The sequence below is a fragment of the Poecile atricapillus genome, chromosome 2, assembly GCF_030490865.1.
Source record: "Poecile atricapillus isolate bPoeAtr1 chromosome 2, bPoeAtr1.hap1, whole genome shotgun sequence".
Taxonomy (NCBI): Eukaryota; Metazoa; Chordata; class Aves; order Passeriformes; family Paridae; genus Poecile; species Poecile atricapillus.
In genome coordinates, this window is record NC_081250.1 from 15,962,620 (window position 1) to 15,987,826 (window position 25,207).

The window sequence follows — 25,207 nt, forward strand, 5'->3', positions numbered from 1 at the left end:
GAGCGGGAAAGACCATAATTTCCTTTCCCTGCTTTTGCTACTGACAGACGTGGGTAATTGAGAACTCTGCTGTGCTGACAAACTCAGTAAAAAGCCCAGAAAAACACTGAGGAAGACTGCTGCTTTGGAGGACATAAAAAAGCACAATATTTAAGAAATCTGATAAACCATCTCAGAGGAACTAATCTGTGTAGCTGGGATGGAACGGTAAATCTGTTGAATAAAAATATTTTCAGAAAGCCTGATATATATAGCAGGTCACAGAAATTATACTGGCAGGTATCAGAAAGTAATGATAAAAGTTTAGACCAAAAGAAGACATTTTGAAGATTTCTGCTGCCCCCCAGACACAAGGATTTAGCCCATTTATCTCATTGTTCATAATTCTGGCTGCCTTTTCCTTGTCATGAAGCACCTGAAAACTGTTTTACATCTCTTTTTTTGGGTGATGACAAAAGGAGGGTATTCGCATTTTTTATCATACCTCTACTGTAAAAACAAAACAAGTTATGTTTTAACATCGTAACAGAAAAAATTTCATTTAACTTCGACAGACTGCTCCTTTGCAACTCTCCATTGCAATAACAGTCACATTAAGGAGCAGATGATTAGTCCAAAGTACTACAGGGCCTAATCATAGGTCTCTAGGCCTCATTTTTCATTAATTTCAAACACAATGTAACATTGCTGCATGCATGAAAAGGTAAATCCAGGCCATGAAAGCTTAACAGACATCTCTTAACACATCTGGTAATGAGTGAAATCTCTTGTCAGTCATCTGCTCAAAAACGTATCTCCCTTTTCAAGAGAAGGACAGATTTTCCAACTGGACATACCGAGGGGGACCCTCATGACTGTCAACAAGTATCTGAATGGAGAGTGTCAGAGGATAGATCCAGGCACTTCTCAGCAGTGCCAAACAACAAGTCAAGAAACCATAAGCACAAGCTGTGGCACAGGAAGTTCCACCTGAATATGAGGAAGAATTTCTTTACTTGCATGAATGACCAAGCACTGGAGCAGGCTGCCCAGGGCGGTTGAGGAGTCTTCCTCACTGGAGAGATTCAAGAACCATCTGGACACAACGCTGTGCCATGCGTTCTGGGATGAACCTGCTTGAGGAGGGAGTTTGGACCAGACCCACTGTGGCCCCTTCTAACCTGACCCACTGTGATTATTCTTGAACAGTATTCTATTCCATCAGTCTACTTTCAGTTAGCAGACAAGTACAATTTGTGCCTTAGAACACTCATCTCACTTCACAAGCTTGAAAGTAGGGAGAAAAGGTAAACAATCCCTACTGAAGAGCGACATAGGGAATGATCTCTCTGTACAGCAAGAGGTTTTTCCCTGAAAATGCCCATGAAATTGCATAAAAGCCTGACTTTTTAAACAAATGCAGTTACTATTTCAAGTTAGGTGCCATTAAATTACTGTCATTCACAGTAAAGTTATACCCACAGCAGCTCCCCTCTCACCCAAAACAGAGGCAGAGCATTCTCTTCCAAGTTCTATACAGCTTCAGTGATACTTGGCTTACTGGACACCTTACACTGAATAGGTAGAAATGGCCAGGAAAACAAATGTAAACTGTGAATAAACAGTGTTTCTCTTAGAAAGCAGCCATGTCCCTAAATGTGGCTAAGGAATAATTCCAATTGGGGGCCATTGGGGAATGCAGAGCAAAATGCTACATAATCTACAGTCTGCTATCTTGACTATGGCCTAGTAGCAGGCTGCTCACCAGAAACTAATAGTTTCCATCACTTCTTTTCATCTTCAGAAAAGCAACCCAAAAGTACAAGTTTTAGTAAACTAAAACTTATATTCAATTTCTGTAAAGTCAGAGGCAAGTAGCAGAATGTAAAGCATGATGCTAAGTAAGAATCATTCCCTTCTGCTTAGCTTACACACCAAAAACAACCAAATTCAACAAAGCTTGTATATTCTCAGTTATTTTCTTTTCTAAAACAAAATATGCTTATGTATAAAAGTTTACCAGATCTAGCAGGCAGACTGACTTGAGCATACCACATTTACAATCCAATGAATTCTTAAAACTAAGATGTGTATTTGCTTAAACAGAACAGCTATAAATTGAAACCTTCAGAGGACCTATTTACAGATCTGAATTCTATACTCTCACATATAAAAGAATGTAAAAACAGTAAGTTAAAATTGCCAGTGTCAAAGTCCTAATAGCAACAGAGTTTGGGAAGCAGCTGCATCAACAGGTTACAAAAAAACAGCACTACTTATTAACATTTGATGCAGCCTCCATTTCAGATCAGGTCTCTCACTAATACATCTTTACTTCAGCAACCTACACCAGACACGTGAACTTCATTAAGAGAAACAGAGGACTCCATCCACCTACATGAATAAAGATTTAGCATTTAATACCATCATATTAGTATCACAATTCTTACCTAACATCATCAATATAAAATTAGGGGGTTTTATCTTCCATTCTGTGCTAGTTAAAAGTAAGCTTTGCAGGTACTTTTCAAAACCAACTTTCAATATTAACATTCTAAACCTCTAAATTTAAAAAGTACAAACTGAAGTCATATCTTTTACTGTGATTCTATGAGCGCATACTTTTCAATTTCTTTTCTACTAGAGATCCTCAGAACAGAGTAACACAAAAAAATGGTTATACAACTGATCCTGCAAAAACTCTCCCCAGAAATATGGTCAAATCCACTGAGTAAATGGAAAGCTATTTTCTATCTGAAAGTTCTAAACTTGAAAGCAAACTTAAAATTAAAACCCTAGCTGAAGGCAGTAGAACTAGTAACACTTAAAAGAAAGCTTTTATAAATATCAGAAAACAGAAACTTAGTTTTCCTTTTTTTTAATCCAAATAAAAGCTTCTAAAAGGTGAATGATCCTGGAAGCAATTCTGTTTTCTTAGAAAACAAACCAGCCACCAACCCCTACCTCCTTTAAAGCCATCCAAACAGCCAACATTCAAGGAACAGTGTAGTGAATCACTAAATCTACACTTGGCTGTTGGGGGAGTATACAAAGCATGTTTCATGGAGAGACGACTCTCCTCTGTGATCAGACTTCTCTCATCTCAGCTTTGACCATATAGTTATAGTGAAGAAATAGTTTTCATAGTAATGGATAATTACTTTAACATTAACAGCAGTTAATAGTAACTACATAGATAGAATCTACTACAGCTTCTTCCTGAAACCTTCACTATGTTCCATCACTCTCAGACTTGCCTATTTCCACCTACCCTGCAATTTCCACTTTACAAGGCCCATTGCTCGAGCATCTTCCATTCTCTTGTAGCTGCCCTAACACCCTGTTCATTGTTTGTTTCACTGGCCAATGATCACACTAATTTTACCAGCAGTTTCCTTCTACTGCCAGGGCTGCCAACACAGGAACCCAATACAGTTCTCTGTTTAGGTCTGTTTGCTATCCTTTTGCTATGAGGACCCTGAATTCCTTCAGAAACCAGTGGAAACAAAGGAAGCCAACAAAGAATCACAGAAACTCCCACCAGCACTTTGATAAAAATAGGAACTTAATTTAAAATATTTAATTCAGCCTCAAATAGAAGGTGTTAATCTTAGAGCTGTATTAGTCAGTAACAGTGCCCACTGACAAATGTTCTTAATTGCCAATTAAAAAAAGACCAACTTGCATGCAAAAGAAACAGTCACAAAGCTTCAATTATACTTTGGAATTTAGATATCACTAGTTATAATCAAATTTCATTAAAAGAGTCTCCACTGCACACAATTCAGCAGAATATTTCATGCTATGTACATTTACACTCTCCAGTAGTTATTTTAAGCAATTCAGCAAGATCATGGCATGAAGTGAAGTTTCAAAGTCCCTTAAACATAAATGCAGTGAAACACACCATATTTTCTTAGCAAATACAGGTGACTTCACTGAACTAACCTTTTCTGCATAAAATTCTACTGTGTATCTTAGAGGGTCATTCTGCTCCATACAGGTAAGTGGAAATACCCTTTGCCCTTTTTTTAACAAGGGTTGCATCTGGTATTTTTACTCTTAAATTGTATATATTTTTATCTATATATCTCCCTTTCATTATTCCCAAAGCCACCCTACTAATCTGGCCTCTTTTTTCTTTTCTGTACACCAGTATCTCATCATTCACGTATTTTAAAAGACCTACAACAGCTTTCCATCCTCAAGTCTGAGAGCCCTCAAATCTTTGTATTTCCCTTTTTATTCAATGGAAACATTTTTCCACAACTACAAGGTCCTTCATAGCTCTATTCCCCATAAACAATGCTGGCTTTAAGTCCCTATTTGTTACTGTTAAGAAACTTCACACTTGAGCTGGTCTCATAAGACCCCCTAATCTCTTCAAACCCCACACTTGCCTATAGCAGCTGACCTATAAATAAGAGATGCACTGAGGGGGGGAAGCTGTTCATTATGTTTTAAACACTTGTGTACAGAGACAATGCCCCCATGCACAGGGACCTGAAAGCAGGAACAAAGTTAAAGGCAGGTTTTTGATATGTTGGATGTACAAGTGCTCTTAGGAAACCAGGGATGTGACAAAAACTTGCAATTACTCCATCATGTTTAGTCCAAGATAAACTTGGAAGTCTCTCTCCAGAGAACGACTGTCTCTGTACACAGTCTCTTTCCACAGAAACCATGCAGTAAGCAACTTTGAAAAATGCTTTGTTTGCACTGTATCAGTATGGAAGGCTTACCCATAACACATTTTAAAACCTTAATTGAATTTCTCACCATGGATTACAATTCTACAGAAGATTCTGCAATGCATATTACAAAAATAAGCTGTTACAAAAAAATGCCTTTATATACATACTAAGGATATTAACAGGAGGTGGTTCTACCATTTTTGACTAACTAATTTTCAATCAATTCCTGCTCTTGTACACTTAAATCTTGAAATGACATTTAAATTACATTCCGCATTTACCACAAAAACATGAACTAGTCATGACTGAATCAGCATGCTACACCACTGAATCTTCCTGTTTCTCTTCAGAGCTAAAATTACTAAGAGATGTTTGGGAGCTCTTTCTAAACATTGAGTTGAGAGGAAGAAATCAGGTTAAATCAGCTTTATGTCCAGTAGTAATACTGTGAGTTTTTGTCCTATTTTGTTTTCTAAAGTATGAGAGAAGAAGAGATTGTTTGTTTGGGACTTCAACTCAGTTTAGGAAAATAAATACTAGAGATGTTTCAATGAGATTTGCTTTGTTCAGTTCAGATAAATCACAGGAAGGCAGTAATACCTGTAGTAGTTTCAAATCGAGCAGCACCAATTTTAAAATAATGCAGAGCAATTACAAAAAAAAAAATAAAAATCACTCAACCTCTTTCCTCCTCTATGAAGAATGCAAAAAGAAAAGAAGACAGGCTATTATAGTAGTATCAAAGCCAATTAATACTCTTCGGTCATATAAAGGCTTAGATGAAAAATGTTAGCACTTCTTTAATGTTTTTCTTTTTTCCACTGTTATGTCTCTAATTGCAAAACTAAGGGAATAGTACAGCAATAGCAGACCTTCAGTGTAATTCAACGGACAGAGAAAGTGGTAAATTATTTTATTATGTCTTTTTCATATTAGCAATATGCAAATGTCCACTACCCTACAGCATTTCACCTGTATTTTAACACCTACCTCCAATTCATACTGACAGAAATATTCAGTACATCAGGGACAAACTGACATCCTTCTACACACATGTGCTCAGTTTTGGTTTACTACATATAGGATTTAACATAATTTTGGTTGTTTTGAATGTATTTTACAAAGGTGAAACAGCAGCCAAACTAACCTTACTAATGACATGCAAAAAAAATCTGTTATTTACATTAAACAGTACAAATGTTCAAGTTTTAAACTTTTAAAATCAGTAATTTGCCTGAGAAGAAGTAAGACTACTTCCTTCTTCCAGTCTGTTAACACATGGTGTGAAAACACCTGCTTTCAGATCAGAATAAATGAAACTTTCCACTGTCTTAACAAGTAGGTACAGTGAAGGTACAGTGGGATGGTGGTTCCTTTAATTTACAAAACTACAAATTCATTTTCCTTCATCCTGACTGCATGCATACATGCTTCAGACCATTACCCAGCTATTAAATCCAGCTGGACCCTGTAAGAAGTTCTGAATGTCTTTCCTATCATACAACACCTCCAAACAACAAATAAGCAAATGCACTCCCCACAGAGCCTCATCCTCCAGATGTTTTCGTATATGCATGATTCCACTAAATGCAGCTCTGTTCAAGCAGAAAACATTACTGACTGTAGCAAAACTAAATAGAATTGCAAGAGTATGTGGGACTAATATCTTTGGACAGCTGAACAGGAAATAAAAGAGGACACCTCTGTATCCTGAAAAGTAGCACAGAATAGCAGCATATGGGCATTGTATGTGCATTTAATTCTGAGATTACTACACTTCAATTATTATCAGATACAATGAAAATCACTGTATTAACAAAAGAAGCATGTTTTTATAATCCATCTACACACTTCTACGACATTAACAGTGGTCTACAGAGCCTCAGCATTAAGTCAAATAAGGAAAAACAAATAGGATTTATAAGAACAATTGGATACCATGAACACATTTGTGGTGTGGAACTAGCATTTCCTAAAAAAGTACTTGAAAGATACTTCCTCTATTTTACTCTAAATAAGAATAGTGCAGCACTAAATGTGTATGTATATCAGAATTTTTTTGTTTTATATAAAACAAAGAAGCACTGATTTAAAGCTCCAAATTCTCCACCTGAATGCTTCACCGTGTACCTTGACACAAAGACCAATTAACAAAACAAAAGAACTTTTCCAAATTTAGACAGTAACAGCAATTTTCTTGACCCTTGTTGTTTATTACCTAACACTGTTTATTACCTGGAAAATTCTACTCTTTTCCTAGGAAGCAGGACTACAAAATAAGATCAGTTAAAAAATACTGGTGCTATTACTAGTGCTTACAAACCTGTAAAAACACAGGAGGCTGACTTGACTGTGAACACACTTCTTAAAGCTCCTGTCAAGAAAGGCTCTAATACGTACTACCTTTGATCATCTATTAAGAGTTCTACATAGCAGCTTAATACAAAGAAGCTTTTTTCATTTCTGATGGAGCTTAGTCTATGGAGCATGTACCTACACAGTACAGCACCACAATACACAAAGTTATTAAAAAGGATCCAAAACAGCCAATATTTACTGCTAATGAAAAATCCAGAAAACTATTTCATGCTATCAAACATTGCAGTATGTCCAAATAAATGAGATATACTAGTTAAAATAATAAAAAAGGGGTTATTTAATCTTTGGGGCTAAAAAAAAAACCTGCCATACCTATAAAAACCAGAAAATTAACAGGTGTTACAATGCCTCAATGATTGCTTCCAATTAAATTCCCGTTTTGTGTTCACTGCAGTCACCCTAGCTGAGTACAAGACACATTTAGTGTAAGACATCACCTGAGTAGTAATGGCTAGTTTTAGCGAGAAATTAATGATCGCTTAAGTAAAAATTTATTAAAGATAACTCACCACCATCCCTCTCTCTAACTCTGTGAGTATGCACACTTTTTGCTTTACTGTGCCCTGTGTTGTCACCGTATTTGTTTTCAGGGCTGTCAGAGCGCCGCAACATTTTATTTGGTGGTGAAGGATCTGTGGTGTCTCGCATCTTGTCATGACGGTGATCACCACCACTGGGGTGACTCTTGGATGAGTACTTAAGAGCCTGTAACAGATCACAAGAAAATAAGCATTCACATTAGACATGAAATGTTGGCATTTCTTTTTCTTTTCTTTCAAATGTACTTTTAAAAGTAAATTAATTTTCATTTCCTATTTAAAAAAAAATCAGCATTAGTCTTCCTAGTTTTAATTACCTACATTAAAGCAACAAGTTCTGTAATTAGAACTCAAACCACTTTCTCCTACTATTATATCCAATGCAACACCTGCTGTTAAAAAGAACTTCATTTCTCTATCTTTTCACTGATGGACACACTTTCAGCAGTAAGTGGGCCACAGTTCTTCCACACTTTTGGGAGAAGAACTAATCTCCACTTGTTCTTAGGAAAACAAAGTTACACTGAACCAGTGTAAACTTTGAATATGTTCTCCATACTCTAGTCAAGACCATTTGGTTTCACCATTATCTTGAACTTCTGTGATGATTTTTTCAGTACTAATATCCCTGTAACAGATGTAATTAAAAAAAATAATTCTAGGGGGGCAAAACATGTAATGCAATAATTAATTCTGAAGTCTTTACCAAAATTAACATGCTCTGCCTCAGTTTGACCTGCTTGGTTTTGCAGTGTTAACTCCTGAATGGCAAGTGTTTATATTTATGTGAACTGTCACTGACAGCTGCCTTTGACTGCCATACTGCACTTTAGTAATTCAAATACACCAAAATGCAGTAAAACAGTTCAATTCACAGTCTACAAAGAGCAATATCACAACATACAGCTTTCCACAGACTCAAGCCTCAACAACTGGGTTTTTCCAGTAGACATAGCAAAGAAGTGCAGTACCCACCTTACAGAAACTGAGACTACTGTCAGTAATTCAAGGATCTGATAGTTTCTGAACATGCCTAGCAACTGGTAACTGCAGAAATTAAGCCTCGCTTGCAACCCCAAGTTGGTCAGGGTCTAAACCCGTGCCCTGCTCGGGTTACAGCCCGCAGCACCAGTTTTGGGGAGAAAAAAGGACTTTAAGAAGGGAATGGAAGAACAAGACTCCTTTTGTTTTTAGAAGAAAAACATTCATGTCTCCTGGGTCTCCACTCCACCGTAGGTGATCCCGGCTCCCTCTCCCGCCCCTCGCACCCTACCCGACTCCCAGGCCCGAGACCCGCACGGGTCGCACTAGGCCTCTCCTGCTCGCCCCGGCTCTGTAGGCCTCGGCCGAGCACCGGGGCCCCGTTCCCTGCGCCAGGGCCGCCGCCGCTCCTCCGCCCCGCGGCCCCGGGCCCAGAGCGCCGCCAGGGGCCCGACCGGGGCGGCCGCGGCACCGCGGCCTGCGGCGGCCGCCGGAGCCTCCGCTGGAGTAGCACCCCCCCGCCTCCCCTGCTCCTCCTCCCGGCTCGGCGGTACCTGGTAGGGCTGCGAGTCCCCCCTGCGGTCGTGACAGCTGAGGAGAGAGCGAGAGAAAGAGAGAGAGGCGTTAGCGAGCGCCCGTTACCGGCCCCGCGGCCGGGCCGAACATGGCGGAGGGAGGGGGGGGCGGCCCCGCGGGGCCGGGGGGGTGAATTTACCCATCACTGAGTCTCTGCTGTTTCCTCGCATACATTACCATCAATGCCCGGCCTGTGTGTGTGAGGGTGAGGGGACCAGGAGGGCACGGCCGCGGCCGGGCCACAGGCGCCGAGGGGGGAGGCGGGGGCGGCAGCGCTCCGGGGGCAGGGGCGGGGGAAGGGGGCGGCTCGGGCAGCTCGGCTGGAGCGGCGCTCACGGGCCCATCGCCTCGAGAGGGGAGACGCCGGCAGCTCGGCCCCGCGCGCGCTGAGACACACCGGGAGCACCGACTCGGCCACCGCCTCCCCCCGCCGCGCCCGCCGCCGCCGCTCCAACTACATCCGGGGAACTCGGGCGACGCCGCGCTCGGTCAACGTCGGCTCTTTCCGGCTCTTTCCGACGCGCTCCGTCCCCTCTGTCCCCTTTGCTCTCGGGCGACTCTGCCTTCGGTAAACATCGGCTGCCTCCGCCGAGCCCGACGCCCCTCAGTCCCTCCCTTCGGCAAACATCGGCTACCTCCGCCGAGCACGACGCCCTTCAGTCCCTCCCTTCGGCAAACATCGTCTCCTTCCGTAACGCTCGGCCCTCCCTTCCCCTCCCGCCTCGGCCCACTCTCCCGAGCACTACCTGTCTTCGGAAAACATCGCGCTTTTCCGGAGAGACGTTCCGCGCGGCCGTCAGGGCGGCGCCGCGTTCGGAAGCGCTCGGGTATTTCCGTGACCCCTCACGGGCCAGCGCGGCCGTTGGCGGGCGGTTAGCCGAGGGCCGCGCGGCCTCGGTGGCAGAGCCGCTCTCCCGGTGGGGAGGAATCGCGATCCTGCCAGGCAGGTGGGGGCAACAAGGGGAATTGCGGGGGGGAGATAGGAATGGGAATGTCTCCTCTTACCTACCCCCTCCTCCCCTTCCGCCCGGGCACTCGATGTACAGGCAGGAGCCATTTTGTGCGCGGCGCGTGTTCCGCGGGGCCGCGCTCGGCGGCGAGGAGGGTGTTAAAATGTCCCTGGGACGGCGGCCGCGCGGGTCGGGCCTTATCTCCGGTGTGTCTCTGCGGGGTGTGAGCGGCGGGCGAGGGGCTCATCGTGGCCGTGCACACGCATTCTGGGTCGCCCCAGTGTTCGGGGAGCTCGGGGCGCTCACTGTGTCGGGAAGATTCCCTCCTGTTGTCAGTGCCTCCTGAGCCCCTCAGGGTGGTGCCCGGTGACAGGACGAGGAGTGATGGCCGTAAACTAAAACACAAGAAGTTTCACCTCAGCATGAGGAAGAACTTCCTCGAGTTGAGGGTGGAAGAGCGCTGAAATAGGCTGGCCGGGAATGGCGTGGATTCTCCCTCTGCGGAGACATTCAAAACCCGCTTGGATGCTCCAGGTGACTCTGTGTTTGCCAGGGGCTTGGACTGGATGATCTCCAGAAGTCCCTTCCAACTCTAACCATTATGTGATTCTGTAATTTTTTGCTTATTTCTGACCAGGCCCTCGAAGTTTGCGGTACAAAGCATCCTATATTCAAGATTCTATAAAGGTATTATAAAACATAAAATAAATACTTTGATACCATTGCCGTGACAGTGGCATAGGAGCCAGTAGTTTTCAGTAAAGGTTTAAGAACATATGCCAAATTTTGTCCTGTCTCCCTCCTGAAAAGGGAAGAGATATGGCACATCTCAGAGTGGACATGTTAATCTCAAACGGAAACCTTGCCCCGTGGCTCCATCTGTGCTAGTGAGGCATTATTCATGGCGACACTCTTACAGATTTTTTTCTGTTTCTTTGTTTGTTTTCCTTTAATTGGAGTGCAGAAGGCCGTTGCTGAAAGGGGACTTCAGGGAGTGAGTGCAGGATGACTCAGCAGGGAGCTGTTCTTCAGGGTTACAATAATGAACTAGTGAAATGCATTGAAGATTTATGTATGCAAAAAGAAGAACTGAACAAACAAATCCAGCAAGCGGAAGAGGAAAAGAATAAACTCCAGCATGAAATCCAAGTCCTCAGTGAACAGCTGGAGTATGTATGTGAAAACCTGGCCCAAAAGGTGGCTTCACGGAATGAGCTTGATAAAATACTTGCTGAAACTGAAGCTGCTTACATGAAGATTTTGGATAGCTCTAGAACTTTACTTAATGTCCTGAAGAAGGAAGTGGGGACCTTAAAGCATTCACCAGATCTGAAAACCAATGTAACGTGAGACAGTCAAATGTTTGGACTCTTCAGTACTAAAATTTCACTAGGTGAGAAATGTGGTCAGCCACGGAACCTTATAGCCACAGTATAAGCAGAGAGATTTTCTTCCATTGTTTCTGTATGTTTTATTATTTTGAAATGCACTAGAAAATAGATGAAATAAAGTTTGCAGTTTTGTTTTAAAAAATCTATTTAATTGAACACTACAAAAATTAGCAAATAGGTAGTTGAGGCAGACGGTCAGTTTTGACATCATGGTGCTTCAAGGCTTAGAAAAAAGGCATGTTTTATTGCTTGACTTCCAATGGATCATGGTAAATTATTATCTGAAAACTATTTGGATGCAAGTCAGTCAGCTACTACTTCATTTCACTTTACAAATGCTTAGGCTTTGCTGTTGGGACCAAGTAGAAATGAGATGTTTAGCTTCCTCCAGGAGCTTGGAGTTCTGTCTGATGCATGCACAAAGACAGCCCCATTTACAATAATCACCTGCTTGAATAATAGAGGGATAAGGTGAGAAATCTGGAGTAACGCAGGGCATGGTGGCTTAAAATTTAACACTGTATGTGGTTCATGCATATTCTGAAGCTATTCTTCAAAGCCTTTCTTAGAAAGGAGATGTGCTGCAGTGAAAGTCAGGTTTGATCCAAGTGCACAGACAGCTACACCATGAATACTTGGACCGGTAATTCACTTGGGGGTAAGAAAAACATGTCAGTAGCAACTAGAAGTCCTGAAAAAACAGTGGGGTCCAGTTAAAAATACAGAGGTAAATACAAGACCAAAGATGATAATCCTGGCTAAAAGCCAATAATAGAATTTCTGGAAGCCTTTTTAGTGCCTTTTAGCTCTATACTGATCTATTAAATAATTGTAATAAGATTGTGGAGAATAACGAACATCCTGAAATTATGTGAAAGAAGTACAAATGAAAGGTGAAACAAGAAAATTGAGAAGCGGGTTGCAGCTATCAGCCATTCTTACAGAAGACATTGAAAGAGAACTTAGTTTAGAGATCAGTTTAGACATAACAGCATGGCATAAATTTCAGTGTACTGCTGCTTTTTGTTTCTGCTGAACTTCTCTGTTCAGCAGAAATCTCTCTCAGCAGTGTATGTACATGTGCATTTTATCCCACTTATGCATGTTACAACAGTAACTTTTTAAGCTGTATCTTCAGTAAAGTCTTCATTCAATGCCAATTAATTAAAAGGAAAGAAGTGTAATTAAAATCTCCTTACTTGATAGTGATGTGTCTCTCAGGTGCACATATAGAGGGAACGGAGATGTGAATAGTTTTGGTAATAGCTCTTCATCAATAACAGGGAGTAAATTTTGTGTTCCTCTGGTTGCCAGGCTATATCAGGGATGAGTGTGAAAGAGCTAATTGAAGTTTACTTGTATGGCACTTCCAGGGGCTTCCCTCTGGGGAATTCCCAGTGGGCAATGCAGAGGTGATAAAATTACATCATCTCAGGGGTATTGCTGTTGAAGTACGGCAGCACTCGGGACCACCTTGTTTATGTTGAAGTGAATTTTTAGTAGCAAAAAAGTGGTTTATTTGGACATTTCATGACATTCTGTCTGCCCTTAGAAAAAATTTAGAATGGTAGTAGTAACTGATTTACAGCAAAATAGGAAGACCCAGGAAAAGAGAGCAAGAACTTTTGAGTTGCAAATGTAAACTGCTGCACTGGAACTCGAAATTGTGAAAAACAATTTATATCATAGATAGCTCACTTATAGAGAACTGTACAGTTAATTTCTAGTATTGGTCTCACACAATAATTACAGGTTTGTTTGCCTTAGAGTAATCTTAAATAATGCCTGTTCTAATGTGAAGCTGATAAAACTAAAGAAGCTTTAAGAGAAGCCTTATAAGTCTCTTAATAAATCTACTTCACAGCCATTATTATGTCTAGTTGTAGGTAACTAAGTAACTGGAGATGCTTCAATTTTTTTTTTTTACAAAACTAAGGGAAAAATGTAACTGTTGTCTAGTACTTTTGCACATACTGGGGCCTCCCAGCATTCAAATAAAAAGTTGAAATGTTGCTAGAATTTCATTCAGTGGCCCCAGTCTAAAATTTCCATTTCAATTCCCATTTAGAAGTGGAGAGAAATAATATGTCTCTAGGGCTTGCCTGTTTTCAGAATAACTCCTAAGTGTGGCAGTCATTGTGCACCTGTAGAGTTGCTACTCAAAAAGAGTGTTTAGCATTATATTCTGTATTGACCCAGATCAACCCTTTTATTGAAGTGGTAACCTTTTTCACTGCTTTTTCAGACACTATAAATCTTGACATGAATAGCTTTTGTTAAACAACTTCACTTTGTTCAGAAAACATGCAGACTGATTTGGTCCAAAGGATTGCTGGAAGAGAAATGATAATTTGCAGATGGCAGCAGCTCTGCAGGAATAGCCTGAAACAGAAAGACTACCTGGAATAAGGCAGGTCATAAGTTAAAAGTATGTACTTATTCCTAACTTAATTTTTATATTGAATTTTTACGACTCTCTGGGTTTGACCCAGAGTGCTTACAGTCTAGGAGCCTTACTGACAAAAGTTGGGTTCCTAATCAAAACTGCTGTGTTGGGTGTTCTGTATCTTATTTAGTGTGTGAGGAGACACAGTTTTTGAAACTCCTACCTGATTCAGAGATTTGGTGAAATGCATCTAGAGCATTGGTTTAAAGTCCTGAATTTATGTAAAGGCACCTTTGCCTGATTTCCAAATTACAGAATATAACTGGAAGAGATCTGATGATTCCCTGCTTTTATAGTAATGCTTCTTGAAAATGTGCCTAGCACTTAAAACACTAGTGATCAACAGTTTTTTCAAAACACTTGACTGTTGACTCCTTGCAAGTAAACTGAAGAGAATTTGGCAGTTACCAAAGAAACTGCTTGTGGGTGTTATGTTGAAGTAGAAGTAATTTTCGGTGTGGAAGTGAGTATAGGAACCACTGGGTGAAGTGTTTATGCCAGCAGCCATTCACACCCCATTACTGTCTCTTTTCAGAGGTGCTTACCCTGCAGTTCAGGTACCTCCCACATAAAGTTTCTGTTAATCACCTTACAGAAATGGGACTGGACTGGGGGCTTGCCCTAATATTAAGGGTAGGAAATAAAGAGAAGGTGTGGATGTGAAGTCCTGATTCGGGAAGACTGGGGCGTAAGGTGGTATGATAGAGAGGTGGAGTTTCTCCTTATTTCTGTCTGCTCTAAATCTACCTGGACTGAGCTACTGCCTACAGTTCTTGCTACCCAGTAAATCAAATTTTAGAAATCATCTGAGCTTCATCTGAACTCTGGACTTTTCCCCCCTTCCTTTAAGCCCACTGGTAGTCAGCAAAAGAGGCAACCTGTGTTTTGTTTTTCTGTCTTTTATTTCTTCCTGTTTGCTAGGTAAGCATGCTGCAGGCTCACACAGGATGCAGTGCTGTTCTTTCCTGTCCTCATTGCTCTCCTATGAACAGTCCTCAGTGAACTGCTTGGATTTTATAAAGAACCTCAAATTCTGTGTACTTGATGTACTCTGTATGTCAGATTGACCTCTGAGAGTTTAGGCAGAGAATTGACAGGTTTTTGGCTGTTGGTGAATGCAAAAGATTTGTTTCCTTGGACTAGGAATTCTTCAGACCAGGCAGAAGACTAGGCATCTTCAAATACCCAATGAATTGTCCATTCAAGCAATGAAGCAAGCTTTAGTCTAAACCCAGGTGGCTGGATCTTGGATTGTTGTTTTTGAGAATCAGTCCCATCTAAGTCTTGGGGTACAAATGTGTTCCACTCCAAATTGATTAAGTGGATTAAGCTAAACTGGAACAAGGTACTGGTAATTCTATAACAAGAACATTCAGAAGTTTGTTAGCCAGAGGATCAAATGTCTACAGTTAATTCCTCAGACAGATGAGTCTTGTGCAGAAGACCAGTATCTATTGCTCCTTAGATGATTTTCATTCTTAGGAGTGATTTGAGTGATAAGGTGTAGCTTGTGGCAGTTGCCTTAACTTTGAGTGGACCCTAGATTCTTGGGGTTTTATGCAAGAAGTAGACAAAACAGGTTTTTTTTTATAATTTATTTCAGTTTTCAAAATTTCTTCCTTTTCAGGAATAAGCAAAGAAGTATTAATAAGTACTTCAATATTGATTTATTTGTGTTTGTTGGTCATTTTCTTTATGGATGAATAGGCAAGTTTTCCTAAAATCAGAGTGCTCTTTTAGCTTTAATGTATGTGTATGTTTAAATATAGATGTAAATACTGTCTTCTCTTTTAGGTGAAGGACAGACTAGCCTTTGATTTAATTTGTGCACGAGTTGCTTTATCAATGTCTTGTTTTACTGGGGAGGAGTCAGGCACCATGGCCACTTCTTGGGTGTCTGTTCTATGCCTTTTTTAAACTTGGCATAGGTTTTTTGTTCTCTGTCCCATAACTGTGTCTATTATTAGATGTCCCAGAGTAGTCGTTGATGGTTGTCTGCCTCAGTTGTTTTCAGATGAAGTTTGGTTCACTAAGCTGAAAGTTTTGGTTCAAGCTGTAAAACCCAGCTACTTGCATGTTAGGTGTTGATAAAACATGGAGAGGTTCAAGGTTGCAGAACAGGGAGCTATATGGTCATTCATAGCTCTATCTTGTGGAGTTTGTGGGAAAAGTAGTTCAGTGTTGTAGTCTGTATTTACAAAAATAATGTGTTAGTAGGATTTGGGCTAGTAGAACACTTTCGTTTTGTAGAGGTTTCAAAAGTAGTTTTACCGAGATTTTGTGAGGTGGAACAATTTGCAGGGGTTTTTGTCTATTTGTGCAAGACTATGGATATGCTGCAGTAACTACAACAGAAAATTAGCAAATTATAGTACAAACTTCGGTATCTTATTTAGCACCACAATGGAAAATTAACAGTGTAAAATACATGCATTTTGATTATTGTGTACCTATTGTTTGTGACCCGATGCAAAGCTGATAATATGTGTAAGTATGCCTAATTTGAATGTCACAAATGGGAAAATGTTACTTTTGGAATTCATTCTCATCTGGGATTCATCCATATTAGAGGAAAACAAGCATATATAGACAGAGATCATGTTCAGAAAAAGGCATTTGAAAAAAGTCCTGGCAATCATGCTCTGGAGGTGGGATTGATCATGATTCCACTGACTTTGATGGGAGCTTGTTTCTCTCACACCTCACTGTGATCAGGGCCTGTGAAGTTTCATGAGGTGGCTTCTCCTCTCAGCCTTAGCAGCAGTCGTGTAGAGAGTGCATGTACTTGGTCCTGAAGGATTTAGAACACTGTTGGGTACTCTTGTTTACTATCTTGTGTGAAGTAGACATGCAGCTTCCTAGTCAGCCTAAATCAAGACCACAGGAGTGTTAGAGATTATGAAAGAGCGAGGCTGAACAATTTTAATCCCTACTTGGAAAAATGTTTGAAATTACAAAACCTAATAGACTGGTCACAGAGCATTTTAAAGTTAAATCTTCACAGGTGTTATTTTTTGAGCTTCATATGCATAGGTTCGCTTGCTTCAGTCAGAGCTCCCATAATTGGCTTGAGGTTTTCCATTGATATGGGATATATGGGAGCGCTTCTAGGAAATTTACATCATAGTCTGTGACAGATTTGTAATTTTTTTTTTTTTTTAACTATATCATTGATTTAGTTGACTGTAGTAAAAAGTATCATATTTCCTAAAGGCTTTCAAAGTAGTATTTGTTGTTGTATGATTATTAACAAGCTGACACAACTTGGATGCTGATTCTGATTAGGCATGTCTGTCAATTCCTGACACAAAATCCTCTTCATATTCTGCAAGCTTACTTTTTAAAAATCTTTCCTTGCACAGAAAGAGCACTTTAAGTAGAATATCAGCATGAGAGAGTTTTTTTGAAGTTTTTTTTTAATATAGTTAGTATTCAGGGCTGAATCATACACTGTCAGGTGTTTAAAACAAATAATTGGCAGTAATTCTTACATGGTTTTGCAGTTGTTCCGTAATAGAAATCCTGCTAGACGTTTGTGCTGCTCACTGCCTTGTTGTAAGTGAGATTAATTGCTGTAACTCATGAACCCAAGATGCTCTTTGCTGTAGAATACTGATTCTTCCTCAAGTATTGTTGCTAGCATGAGTGGAATGGATACTCCATTGCAGGGAATGTGGGGCGAAAGATGAGCTGCGTTTTTAGTAGAGACCACCATCAGGAAAGAAAGGAGCATCCTTGTTATCTTTGTCCATGGTAAAGCGATGTGAGACAATTCAAATGAACTTTTTAGAGTGGTCATAATTCTCTGTTGTAAGGGCCACTGAAGCAAGCTGAAAGAAGGAAAACCCAGTCCATGCTGTCGGTCACAAGGAATGTGATACCTGATTGCAGCCAGGTTATCTTTAAACACAGGAGCTCAGGTGCAGCTGGAAGCAGCGTAGCTCAGTGAGGCTCAGTGAGGGTTGTTTTACCCTGCCCAGAAGCAATTGGCCCTGTGCACACACTTAGGAAATCTGATACACTCTGGAGTCACTCGACTTGTTAGAAAAGTGTGACATCTTCCTGTTCTTGAAACTCAGGGAATTATAACCCCATAAGAAGGATATTTATTTAAAATCCTGTACTGTTCAGTGGTTTTTCCCTGAAGCCTAAAGTGTTCTTGCTTTAGATTCAGGTTGTTAAAGTTCAAGTACCTGTGAGCAAAAATACAGATGCCCAAGTCCCACTGAAGCCCACAAGTCTTTAAGTTGTTGGTATTCACTGTGTAGAACAAGTCAAATGCAATCTTAATCCTTCAGTCAAGTTGCAAACTTTGTGGCTCCTCTTAGTTTAAATTATTTGCACGAAGTATTGCTTGCTCAGTTTGGAATGTGCTTTCGGTTTTCTGTTTGTTTGTTTTTTAATGAACTATTCCACTAAGGCCTCCCATGGCACTTTGCCATACACATTCATGGTGTGCATGTAGAATGTTTTCTTTGAGAATGTCACAAGGAAATTACCTGTACAACAACAATTTAACTGAAACAAGATTCGGTTTTATGCCATGCTTGTTTTGTTTTTAAAAGTGTTTAAAAATTATGCATATATAAATATATATAAATAATATATATATATATATATATATATATATAATATATATATAAACAAGTGCTTCCAATGAACTGATCACATAGTACCTTACAGAGAATGTTAATATCTTTATCCCATTGATTGACAGTAACACTCAGTAGTAATCTGCCCCAAAGATCTGGGAATGGAGGCTTTGCTTTTTCAGCTTCAATTGAATGCTCTGACTTGGACTGGTTCCCAGAGATTCGTGTCTTGTTTGGTGTTTTGACATAAACAGACAGGATTATGCATTCTCAACCTGTGTGTTGGGGGAAGGGATAGATAGAGGCACACTTATTTGCTGTTACTTCCTCCACATTGCATGCAGCATGATGATGATGTTTAAATGTGTTACTCCTTTCTCCATAGATAGACCCTGCATGACAAGGTATCCCGACTCCTGAGCAGCTGCTCTCACTTCCCAGGCCTGCTCTTTCCAAGCTGGTCCTTTGGGACCTGACTGTAGGAGGTGGGGCACAGGAACAGAAAGAACTTTTAATGCTAGTTGCTAATGAATTACCTTTAAAAGCCTAACCTTTTTCAGATACCTTGCCTTTATAGATCCTACTGTTTTATCAGGTTGCTTATTACTTATCCTAGTCCATGTAAGACCACCAGGTTTTTTAGGCATGGAGGCTCCTTGATGCTTAAAAGTAGTGGGAGGTCTGAATTCTAGTTCATCTGTAACAGCATACAGAGCACATATGACAGCAGCAGGTTGAGAGGCAGCCATATTCCACCACAGCTTGTTTTGGGTTAATGGATGGAAGTAGCATGGCAGTGAAGAACTCTTAGGTATCTGGATGGATGGGGCTCCTCTATAGTGGAAAAGAGGCTGGCTGTATGAATTTGGATTAATAACTACTTTAACCTAGGACAAATGGCACCTGACAGCAGTATTCGTATATTCATATATATATATGTATACATACTCATACATTAAAATGTATATATAAGTATACTCAGCATTTTCATAAGTATAGAGAGTTCTTGGTAGAAAGCTCTCTAATACTTCAGTATTATCTGCCATTAGAAAATACAGTTTAAACAAGTTGGACATTAACAACTTGCATGAGGTTGTGTACGCTGTTTTTTCAGTAGTCTTCACAGTCTTGCTTCCACATAAGGCATCATTTGTAGCACCATCCTCACCTTTCTCCTGCAACAGATTTTGTTGCCTCTATTTCCCAGCTCCTTGCTTACAATGTTTTTAGATATCCCAAGCTGCTGACCAGAAACATGCTTCTCTTCTGACATGTGGTGGTTCAGAGATGCTTTCAGCATCTTGATACTGTCCAGACATGTTCTGGCACACTTGGGAAAATTGCAAAGATAAAGAGATTACATTCAGTTTGATAGTGCCCCAAAAGTTATGGTTGGATGGGGTGATAATATTATATTCCAGAGAAATAACAGTCACCTGATCACTGGGTTTCATTAAATTCAAAAAAATTTTGTTCAAAAAAAGGGTGTAGGTCAAAGCAATGGATGGATGGGAGTTTTCCTGATATGCTATGGAGATTAAAGAATAGAAGTTTATTTTGTCTGTCATCGAGGATAAATAATATAATCTTCTGCAGAAAAAGGTCTGTATGAGATGCTGTAATTTAATTAGTATTAAGGCTGTGTTCAGAGTGATGTGAGTTTGTTCCAGAAATACTTGCTCTGTGTTTGAGAAAAAATTAGGAAAAGGAATAGAGTGCTGAATCTTGCCGATAATGATCTTTCTGAGGAAGCTGTTGTAGGTCACCTGTGTCTTCAAAGCTCTGAGTGTGACCCGTATTGCAGATTAATAAATATATGCTAAGACAGAGTGGAGTATGGCACAATAATGCTACTCGGAAAAACTTACGTTAAGGCAATGAATGTATTCAGCAATTTTCTTTGCAATTCTACTCTATTTTACAGCCTAATCTATTCCCAACTAAGATGTGCTAGAGATAAACATTGTAGATGCCTTGTTGTGCAGAGGGGAAGGAGAGGCAATTAAAAGTCTGCATGCTGTGAAGTCTCTGGGTACCAACAGTGTCTGCACAGACTTTTACAATGTTTTAGGGAACAACTGGATTTTCTGCTGTCTGGGGTGAGTGAACGCAAATAGTTTTTCAGCAAGGACAGTAACTCAGTTATTTTCACTCTGGCTAAAGTCCTGCTGGTTTGCATAAAGGTTTCCATTTTTATTTACTGATAGCAAAGTCTTGGTGACCGAGTGGCTGCTCCAGATCAGATGATGTTTTATTAGAACGCATCGTTTCATTTCCGACAAAGAAAGGGCAAACTTCTGATAATGCAGTGAAAAAACCTGGGGTAGGGCAGTATCTGGTATTGGCCTCCATCAAAGACAAGGAAAAGCACAAAAGGATAAAACTGCCGGCCGTGGTCTGAATCAAACGGGGTTGCCTCCAAGAGTAGCAAGTGAGAGGGCTTTTCTTTCTTTTAACTTGCTCCCTCCTACATCATTACTGGGCTAAGTAAGACAAGAATTTTCTTTTGAATAATAATAAATGGGATAATTTGCTTCAAGAAAAGCTAGTTCCACATAGGAGACAGTTAAAGCTGCTCCATGGGAGCTTTATTTACTTTATTCTTCAAAAAATGTTCATAATTCAAATTCTAAAAGCAAGCAGCCATTGCAAGGAAAAGGGAAACAACAAAATGCTGTGTTTGCTTGTCATTGCAGACCTTTTATACTTATGTGACTTCACTCCTATGTGCAGTTTCTTGGATACAAGTATTGCTTGTCCAAAACATGGATTTTCGGTCTCAGATCTGTTCAGTCTAATATTCCTTTTCTTATTTTAGATAAACTTAATAAAGCAGTATACATTGTTACTTATGTTGTATGTATAGTATATAGACATATTATATATTATTTATATAAGTATGTTATTATTTAGATAGGTATTAAATTTACCTATAACTCGTAGGTAAAAGTTCTTTTCCATTGCTTACTATGCCATGTATTACTACATATGTTACCACGCATGTAGCTGGAGTGGGGCTTGGTTCTCAGACATTAAGATGACTTTGAACTTGCAGTAGCTGATAAGTATTTTATAGTTTCAGGTGTTGGCAAATTCAGAAGCAGCCAAACATCGGGAAGTATAACTTGACTTTGCAAATTTAAATTAAAACTTGCATATTGCCTTACATGGAACTTGCCTTTGTGTAAAATAACTTCTGCATCTGCTTGTGTGGTGAGAGAGCACAGCCAAATGTTTTAAAGAGGTATCAAAAACTATAGAACCATTTACATTGGAAAGAACTTCCCATTAAGAACCATTAACCCAGAACTGCCAAGCCCACCACTAAACCATGTCCTTAAGTGCCACAAGTGTCTTTTAAATAAATAGTAGCTGCCTGAGCTACTTGATGCTATATATCTACTACACTGGGATTGTTACATTGGGAAGCTATGATGTAACTTGAAGTTAAAAAAAAATCACATTAGCAGGAGCACAAATCCCCTTTAACTGAAGTAGTTGTGCAGTGTTATTTGATTTCAAAATGTAAACTTTGGATTCTTGTGCTGTGGCCTGTATAAGAGCAAAGCAGGTAACAAAAAATATTTTAAAATTCTGGAATGAGTTTTGAGATATTAATTAGTATTTAATAGGTGCCCAAGGATTTTATGCCGCAAGACTCACTAAAAATTAGTGGGTCTTGGGCTCTGCTTGCTGTTGCTCTGCTTTTTATGATTCAGGATTCTGCATGCATTTCTCAAAGGCATAGCTCCTGAAAAGAAGGCATTTTCTTTGTCTTTCTTCCCCCTACCCTCTGAAGTTACATTTCTGTTTCTTGTAAAGAAAAGGCTGAAAGTGCAAAAGCAAGTAGAAAGGCTCAGAAATGCCAATATAAATAATTCTAAATCTTTTTCATGATTTAACAACAGTCTCACACTTCATGCTTGGCCTGATGTGTGTCTTTTTCAGTGCCTGAAGCTGGTCACGGTCAAAGTCCCGTTGTTAAAAATTTCACACTATGTTACACTTCAGTAAGGTCAGATGCAATGATGGCTCTAAGAAGGGCACCCATAATCTGTGGCTGTAGGACATAACTGGCTTTCTGTAAAATGTACTTAAATTCCTCTCTTAGTACCTTTAGCAACTACACCCAGCTTTCCACAGCCATTACTCAGAACTGCCAAGGAAGCCCCTTCTAGCCCAGCCTCAGTGTGATCTGCAGGTGTCAGGGGACAAGGTGTGGTTTGGAGACAGAATTCTGGAGCTTCCAGGCCAGCAAAAGCTGGAAGCCCTGTGGGATAGCAGGGGACTGCTGACTCCGGGGAGGGAGAGCATGCAGCAGCAATGCATGGCCTGTCTTCTTCCAGAAGAAGTATCAACCTGACATGATGCTTCCCAGAATCAGGAATCTTAGAGGAACAAGCAATTTCAGGGCTGAAGAAGGCTCCAAGGGATCTCCTTTCATCGCAATGTATTTATTTACTGCAGGTGAATGCAGGAAAGGTAAATGGGAAGATGACTGAACAGAAGGGGTTTGTGGTACTTGCAGAGCTTGCTTTGGAGTCTGAAAGGCCAAAACTATGATCACAACATCTAGCTGAAGACTGAGGATGTGATTTAGAAATGGAGCAATTTATCAGACTGAAGCTAAAGATAGAAGTAAGTATGCTGTATAAAGGGCAGGACGAAGATATTTTAATAAAACTAACTCTGAACAAGAGAGAATAAGCAACTGACAACATTCAGAGGAATTTTTCCGAGAGGAGAACATCAGAAAAATTTCCCAAATGGTATAATATTTTTTTTGTTAAAACATATACATTTTGTATGTGAAAACATGGAAAATTTATCACAATAGAAATAATTGAAACCTTGGCAAAATAAACATGAATTTTTATGCTATTCCACAATTATTTTTGGTAAATGCTTTTAATTTGGCCCAAACAATAGCAAGGAGGCTTTGTGGGTGTCATAATATGCAATCTAGACCTGAATGATTTGTTTCAGTCATCATAAAGAGGGGACAATAGAGGAAACATGACAGAAACATAGACAACAATGAGTAGGGCTGCACATAATTTTGGCTCTCATTTTCATGGAGATCTTTGTGGTTTGCTTAAACCCTCAGCTCCAAGATTCATGTAGTAAATAATCTAAGATTTTATTACTCAAAAACAAGTTTCTAATTTCTGCAGTTGAAAAAAAAATGCTTATATACAAAGCAAGAATAGCAAAACCACATATTTTTAAGAGACAAAAAGTAAAATCCACCTTTACTCTAAAAAAAATCCAAAGGTGTAAAGACTTAATCCTCGTATTAGAGGTCAGGTCAGTATTTATAGTGTGTTGGTTGCTCAGACAGACGTTGCAAGCCTTGTATCCCATCCTTTTTCTTTCCTTGGCAACATTCTCTCAGAGCCTGGAAAATAACATACCTCTGCCCTCTGTTCTATGTGCTTTTTCCTTCAGCAGATGCTGCCTAGCCCAGCGTCTGATTTCAGTCCTGATCTGGAATAATTCCAGGGGTGTGCACAAAGCCATCTCCTTTCCTAACGGAGTGGTGGCAGGGAGGAGACTCAAAACTATTGTTCTCCCTCCCTGTGTCCCTCCTGCAGCAGCAGCCAACATTGTTCCTTTTTATTTACTTCCCCCTCTCTGTAAACCAGCAGGGCTTGCAGAAGAGGGATGCAGCTCTCCTCATTAAAGTAATTAGGCTGATTTATGAGAGAGTGGCACAGTGAAGGAGAGCTTTCCTAATACAGTGTTCCCCACGGGAGGCTGGGCACCCACCCAGCTGCTGGCAGTGCAGTGCGGGGCCTCCCCGCCAGCTCGAAATGGAGGGCCCCCATCTCTTCGACCTTTAATAGGAGTGAAAATGAACAAACACATACAATAAACACTTCCTTCATGTGATATTCTTCACATGTTGTATGTTCCAAGTTAATATTAGAAGCCTAATTAAAGTAATTAGAGGAGAGGGATCCTTCCTTAGTGTTAACTAGTGTGAGTTTTGGCTTCTAAAGGACTCCTTAAGCCAGTTTGCTGTGTCACTGGAACAGCAAGAGCTGGTAGGGCTTTGTTCTTCTCCTGCTCTATGGAAGTTTTGCATTACTTCTATTAAAGGCTTATGTATGATGAGTTAGGAAATTTCCTTCTTCCAGGGAAAATGTTCTGAATATCTGTTGTTCATCACATTTCCTTGATATCTTCATGGCAAGATACAGTGTGTCCCTGGGAAGTCTTGCTGCACTTTGGAAGTCCCATTTAAAATGTACATGGGCCTATTTAAAAAAACATTTAAGCTTTTAAAAATATATTACACAAGCAAACAAAAAATAAAATATCATTAACAATTCTGCCTGTTGTGTTTCTGCCAGGCACCAGGACCAAACTTGCAAAACTTGCCAGCTGCCTGCACTTCCCAGTGGAATATTTGCAGTCACCTTTATGAAAGAAATGTGCCCATCACTTGTCTTCACTAATAGGGTGGTATTTATACTGCCTGAAGGGAAAATAAGTAAGTTTGTAATCATCCCCCAAGTTTATAAGAGTGTATTTTATACAGGAGCATTTTGATGGTGCTAAAGGCATGTACAATGGCCTCACGTTGCAAACTCTGAAAATCCTCAATGAACCCAAGCAACTGCCAGTAGTACCAAGCCAGAGAAGTGAAAGCAATAAAAGAATGAAGTGTATGTTAA

The 25,207-nt window shown here is 40.2% G+C and overlaps 2 protein-coding genes across 9 annotated transcripts in view; one reads left to right on the forward strand and one right to left on the reverse strand.

Moving 5' to 3' along the window:
- Positions 1-9,787, reverse strand: part of WAC (WW domain containing adaptor with coiled-coil) — a 57,441-nt gene extending 47,654 nt beyond the window's left edge. The window contains exons 1-3 of one of the 4 annotated variants that reach the window (XM_058830352.1): positions 9,288-9,783; positions 9,127-9,163; positions 7,562-7,757 (exon numbers count right to left, since the gene is read on the reverse strand). In XM_058830352.1, coding sequence (XP_058686335.1) covers positions 7,562-7,757; positions 9,127-9,163; positions 9,288-9,328 — 274 coding nt within the window. In that variant the 5' untranslated portion in view covers positions 9,329-9,783. Of the gene's footprint in view, positions 1-7,561; positions 7,758-9,126; positions 9,164-9,287 lie in introns of all 4 variants that reach the window. The other 3 variants (XM_058830355.1, XM_058830354.1, XM_058830353.1) reach the window with 3 other exon arrangements.
- Positions 9,788-9,906: 119 nt separating this feature from the next.
- On the forward strand, positions 9,907-23,382 carry LOC131575227 (microtubule nucleation factor SSNA1-like). Of its 5 annotated transcripts, none has more exons than XM_058830360.1 (3): positions 9,907-10,095; positions 10,736-10,785; positions 11,063-11,631. In XM_058830360.1, exon 3 carries the CDS (start codon positions 11,104-11,106, stop codon positions 11,446-11,448), a length of 345 nt encoding a protein of 114 aa, XP_058686343.1. In that variant the 5' UTR covers positions 9,907-10,095; positions 10,736-10,785; positions 11,063-11,103; the 3' UTR covers positions 11,449-11,631. The 5 variants fall into 5 exon arrangements, with proteins under 5 accessions (XP_058686343.1, XP_058686340.1, XP_058686339.1 ...); XM_058830357.1 differs by lacking the exon at positions 10,736-10,785 and adding an exon at positions 22,995-23,382 and having other exon boundaries at positions 9,936-10,095; positions 11,063-11,491; XM_058830361.1 differs by lacking the exon at positions 9,907-10,095 and adding an exon at positions 10,102-10,632.
- Positions 23,383-25,207: the final 1,825 nt, after the last annotated feature.